Source organism: Mytilus trossulus, chromosome 5 (assembly GCF_036588685.1).
Source record: "Mytilus trossulus isolate FHL-02 chromosome 5, PNRI_Mtr1.1.1.hap1, whole genome shotgun sequence".
NCBI classification, from domain to species: Eukaryota; Metazoa; Mollusca; class Bivalvia; order Mytilida; family Mytilidae; genus Mytilus; species Mytilus trossulus.
Window position 1 is genome coordinate 19568361 of NC_086377.1, and position 5485 is coordinate 19573845.

At 31.0% G+C, this 5485-nt stretch overlaps 1 protein-coding gene across 1 annotated transcript; it reads right to left on the reverse strand.

Annotated features, from left to right (window-relative positions):
• Positions 1 to 2148: 2148 nt before the first annotated feature.
• LOC134717708 (acetylcholine receptor subunit alpha-type acr-16-like) lies at positions 2149 to 3601 on the reverse strand. The gene is made up of 3 exons (XM_063580200.1): positions 3596 to 3601; positions 3097 to 3233; positions 2149 to 2500 (listed from the first exon to the last, which is right to left on the reverse strand). Exons 1-3 carry the CDS (start codon positions 3599 to 3601, stop codon positions 2149 to 2151), a joined length of 495 nt encoding a protein of 164 aa, XP_063436270.1.
• Positions 3602 to 5485: the final 1884 nt, after the last annotated feature.

The following is a 5485-nucleotide window of genomic DNA, read 5'->3' on the forward strand; positions in this document are numbered from 1 at the left end:
CTGCTAATAATATTATTATTGTTTGACGTAAATTTTACATCGAGGTTCTGAAAAAGGAAATCACCAATTCACCAACATTCCAACTGACTCCATTTTCAGAAAACGAAATCTGTAATAAACATAAACTTTTAGCCTCCGCTTTACAAGCAGAGCCAAATACAATGAAAGTTCCAACTATGTATTGGCTTCCGAAGCTACACAAAACCCCTTACAAATATAGATTTATTTCGTCTTCAAGTCATTGTTCAACTACTAAATTGTCTATTATTCTTACCAGCACACTTGGTACAATTAAAAACCTTATAATAAATTGTTCAAATAAGGCCTTCGAAAATAGTGGAATAAATTACTTTTGGAGTGTCAAGAACTCGTTGGAAGTACTTGATAAATTGCATGCTTATATTGGTGATTTTGAATCCGTCAAAGTTTTGATTTTTCTACCCTGTATACCACATTGCCTCACATTCTCATTAAGAAAAAATTCACACACCTAATTAAATGGGCATTCAAAAAATCAGAATGTGAATATATATGTTCAAACTCTTTTAGGTCATTTTTTAGTAGCAATAAACAAAAAAACTATGTTAATTGGACATGCTTTGATACTATATATGCCCTTGAATTTTTACTAGATAACATTTTTGTTCGCTTTGGGGATTCCGTATATGGAATTCCAATGGGGACTAACTGTGCACCACTTATTGCGGACCTCTTTTTGTATTGTTACGAGTTACAATTTATGACAAAAATAAGCAAAGACCCATCAAAACAACATCTGATAAACAAATTTAATAATACTTTTAGATATTTGGATGATATTTTGGCTCTCAATAATGACGACTTCAGTATGTATATTAATGAAATTTATCCTGGTGAACTCACTTTAAATAAAGCTAATACTAACAATGACCACTGCCCTTTCCTCGATCTTGATATCTATATCACTAACGGAAAGCTGAATACTAAAATTTATGATAAAAGGGATGATTTTTCATTTCCTATCGTTAATTATCCGTTTTTAGATGGTGACGTTCCCTTGTCACCATCTTACGGTGTTTATATATCTCAACTTGTACGATTCGCTCGTGTATGTAACAATGTTTTAGATTTTAACGAGAGAAATTTATGTATTACTGAAAAATTATTACACCAGGGTTTTCGATATCACAAACTAGTCAAAACATTTACTAAATTTTATCATCGGTATAAAGACATCATTCGTAAATATAGCTCAACATGCAGACTTTTTATACGTTCAGGTATTTCACATCCAATTTTTTATGGAAATATTCTTTATAAAGCACAAAGGTGTCAGTATTCACCTCATAAACTTACAAAACCTTTGAATAGACTTATTAAGAAGGGATATAATTACGATACTGTTGTCAAGTCATTAAAGATTGCATATTTTGGCGTTAATATTGAGTCACTGATAAGGTCTTTGCGTCGGAACTAAACACATTTATTCTAAAAACAGTTGTTGGCATGACACGGGTTATGTTCTTCTCATATATGTTATGATGGTATGATACTAAACCCCATACGGGAAGGATTGTGCCTGATGTTCATATGATGAAATCATAATCTTTCAGTCAGTTTAATTGAAGTCTGGAGCTGGCATGTCAGTTAACTGCTAGTAGTCTGTTGTTATTTATGTATTATTGTCATTTTGTTTATTTTCTTTGGTTACATCTTCTAACATCAGACTCGGACTTTTCTTGAACTGAATTTTAATGTGCGTATTGTTATGCTTTTACTTTTCTACACTGGTTAGAGGTATAGGGGGAGGGTTGAGATCTCACAAACATGTTTAACCCCGCCGCATTTGTGCGCCTGTCCCAAGTCAGGAGCCTCTGGCCTTTGTTAGTCTTGTATTATTTAAAATTTTAGTTTCTTGTGTACAATTTGGAAATTAGTATGGCGTTCATTATCACTGAACTAGTATATATTTGTTTAGGGGCCAGCTGAAGGACGTCTCCGGGTGCGGGAATTTCTCGCTACATTGAAGACCTGTTGGTGACCTTCTGCTGTTGTGTTTTTTTATTTTGGTCGGGTTGTTGTCTCTTTGACACATTCCCCATTTCCATTCTCAATTTTATTGAAATATCTTCCGTGGAAACAATAAAAATCTACAAAGAATAAAATTAGTTAAAGTCTGTCAAACCATCCATTCTTTATTTTTTTCAAATTCACTGTGTATGTAATATCAGGAAACGGTTCTGGACAACACGCATACCACAACACATTCCGCACCACGCTTGTATCCATTATATCATAGTTGGTGTGTAGTTGAAAGTTTGACAATTCTATGACATGGCTTCTATTTTGTAAATCAATTTTAAATCCGTCAAATGTCCATGAGCCGAACTTGAAGGTACATCTAAATTCATCATGGTACTGTCGACAGTTATCGACCTTGAGACGTATTGGCTGGCTGTAGTAAACATGTCCTGATTGGTCAATTAATGCGTTTGGTTCAAATCGTGTCCTTGTGTCTGGACTGGAAAAGATTTACGTGTGCAAGTTTATTATATGCTCGATTTTGTGGTACTTGTATGCACATTTCAAAAATCTTTTTTTGTTAAATTAATTTAATGTTCAGTTCGTGTTCGTGTTGTTTATTCTTTTGTTTTCTATGTTGTGTCATGTGAACTATTGTTTGTCTGTTTGTCTTGTTCTTTTTAAGCCATGGCGTTGTCAGTTTATTTTTGATTTATGAGTTTGACGCCCTATGATATATTTCGTCCCTCTTTTATTGACAATAAAGCCTTTTTAATCCCAACATAAAATTGTTAATACAATAGGACAACAATGAACATTTTCTAATCCAAACAAATTAAAACAAACATAAACGAAATGTTTAAAAACAAGTACAACGTTCATTCAAACAAAATAAATCGGATATTTTATTATCGGTGATTTGCTTATTTTTTTAATCGTAAGCATCCACAATATTTCAATATCTATTTTAAGTTAGAGTCAAGTAAATGTGTGCATCTAAAATGTATACTCGTTAGAATAATCTGAAAGATTTGATTTGAAATAAACCAATCATATTTACTTACTAAATAACTTGTATACGTATGAAGTACTCACTTGTCGTAAAGAACGATATCTGGTGTCCAAATCTGTGATATTGGTAACCTAATATATGATAAAGAAGAATCCCATAGAAATCGTGGATCTCTCCATTCTGTACCTAGCCATGCGTCAATCGTCAATGTTGTACCATCCTACAAAATAAACAATATATACAAAATTTTCTCATAAATTATAATTACATATGTTCTGCTGTTCAATTAAATTAACAATAAAGGTCATATTGCTTAAATGCGGAAAAAACACCCCCTCATGTATAACAAAAAAAACTTCTGCAAAGATTGTACACAATATTTTGTCGTTGAATGTATGTAATTTTTATTTGATTATCTTTATCTATTATAGATCGCTGTTGATAAGTGTTAAAACTTTTAGGAAAAATTGTATTTAAGAATTGAATGCTTCTTTTTTGTAAATACATTGGGGTGTTAACGTGTTAAACCAAAGTTCTTTTTGTATGAAGCGCGGAAGCACTTCATTCACAAAACGTGCGCACTGTCATCGCTTTTACAATCCAATGAAGGTAATGAAAAATATATTCAACATTTCTTATTACATTTTTTCGTTATGATCATCAAACACGATTATTATGTTTTTTCTTTTATTTACCTGACGTGCAAATTATTTTAGAAGCACGTGTCAGCATGAATGATACAATTCATTTTGAAATGAAGGTGATTAAGAAATAAAGCGAGAATGCAGTTACCCAATCAGAATAACGATTTATAATGAAACATACATCGACGGAGTTAATCATTCATCATCTTAAGTGTTAACGTAGAATTAAAGATAAAGAGTGTTTTTATCTTAGATTTTCTTCGTTTTAAAGTGTTAGTCCCAGACAATTGTAACATTATTCTAGGAATGCTTAATTAATGAAAGATATAAGATTGGTTCTTTCAAATGTTTTCATACATTTTATAGACTCGAAACTAATACAAATTTTAACAAATTGCGTAGATATCAGTTCGTATAAATATGCAATATGTGCTGTGGTCTACAATGATTTTTGTTTGATGTATTTGTTGTTGGATTCCTGTAAAATGAACGTACATTTCTTTGAATAGATTTCACAGTTATGAGATTGATGCTGTGATGGATGAAATAATAAGATTAAAATAAATGCCACAACTTTCTCTCTCTTGATTTTCAAGTATTTATTTCATTGTTTCATCTTTCAAGCATTTGTTTGTTTAATTTGAAAAACTCTATTTAATCGATTTTAATGTCTGAATACAGTAAATTATGTGTATATGCTTTGTTCTCTATAAAAAAAAAACAGTTTGAATTAGAGGGATTAGTAGTATTTTCTGATAATGTGGTCGACGATGATCGTGAAATAAATTGATACTCATTATTCTTTCGAACATTTTTTAAACATAGATATTTGTGAATTCCATGCTTTCAAACTTTTAAGTTATTATCTTATCAAAAATGAAACTATGATAACTGAAATAAGGTAAATGGTGAGATAGTACATAAATCTATAATTAACTAATAATATAATTACATAGGTAATTCTTGAAACTTACAAATTCCACAATTCGAATAAGTGTCATGTCGTGTTTGACGACAACAGTTTCATTGTCCGTTGTTCCAGGATATGCTAGCTTATTGTAATCCTGTAGTAATGTTGAAATTAACCAATCTTCTATTAAAACACCTAAGAATTACAACAACAGAATAGTTAATATATTGTCGGCATTCTAATTGTAGGTTATTTACATCATATACATGTCTGTCTTCCTGTCATCCTGTCCCTCTGTCTCTTTGTTCGTCAGTCTATCCGTACAAACGTCTGTTTGTCTATCAGCTAGTCTGTCTGTCGGTTTTTATTTTAATTTAACGATACCTTATTGAAGTTTTAACTACTGAAATAAATATTGATCCTAATTACTTCAGTCAAAAAGAGCAGGGTCAGTTGCGTGGGTTAAGTTTGGTAAATCAAGAAAATGATAATTTCTAAAACATTAATATATACTGAAAATAAAATAAAGTGTTTTTTTACACTTCAGTATGTAGAAATTAAACTTCATATTAAGACGTATATCCTAGGTGGACTGTATAGTGATTGGTAAACTTGTGATTATGATATTGCGAATTGGGTTTTTACGTCTGTAATTTGTTACAAATTATTTTTCTGACATTTTAAAAAATAGTATCATCCTTCACTGCTCATGACGTTACTCAATAAAGCCATGTATAGTATCATTGTATAGTAATGTTTTTACAACATATGCTTTCCCTTATCTAGTACCTTGGGATACATTATTGCAGACTTTGCATCCATAACTGTGGAAAGTTTTATTTAGTATTAATGTTGTTGTCAAATTACTGATAACATTGTTATGTCGTGTCGTATTAATAAAAAAGAAATAATCATTAT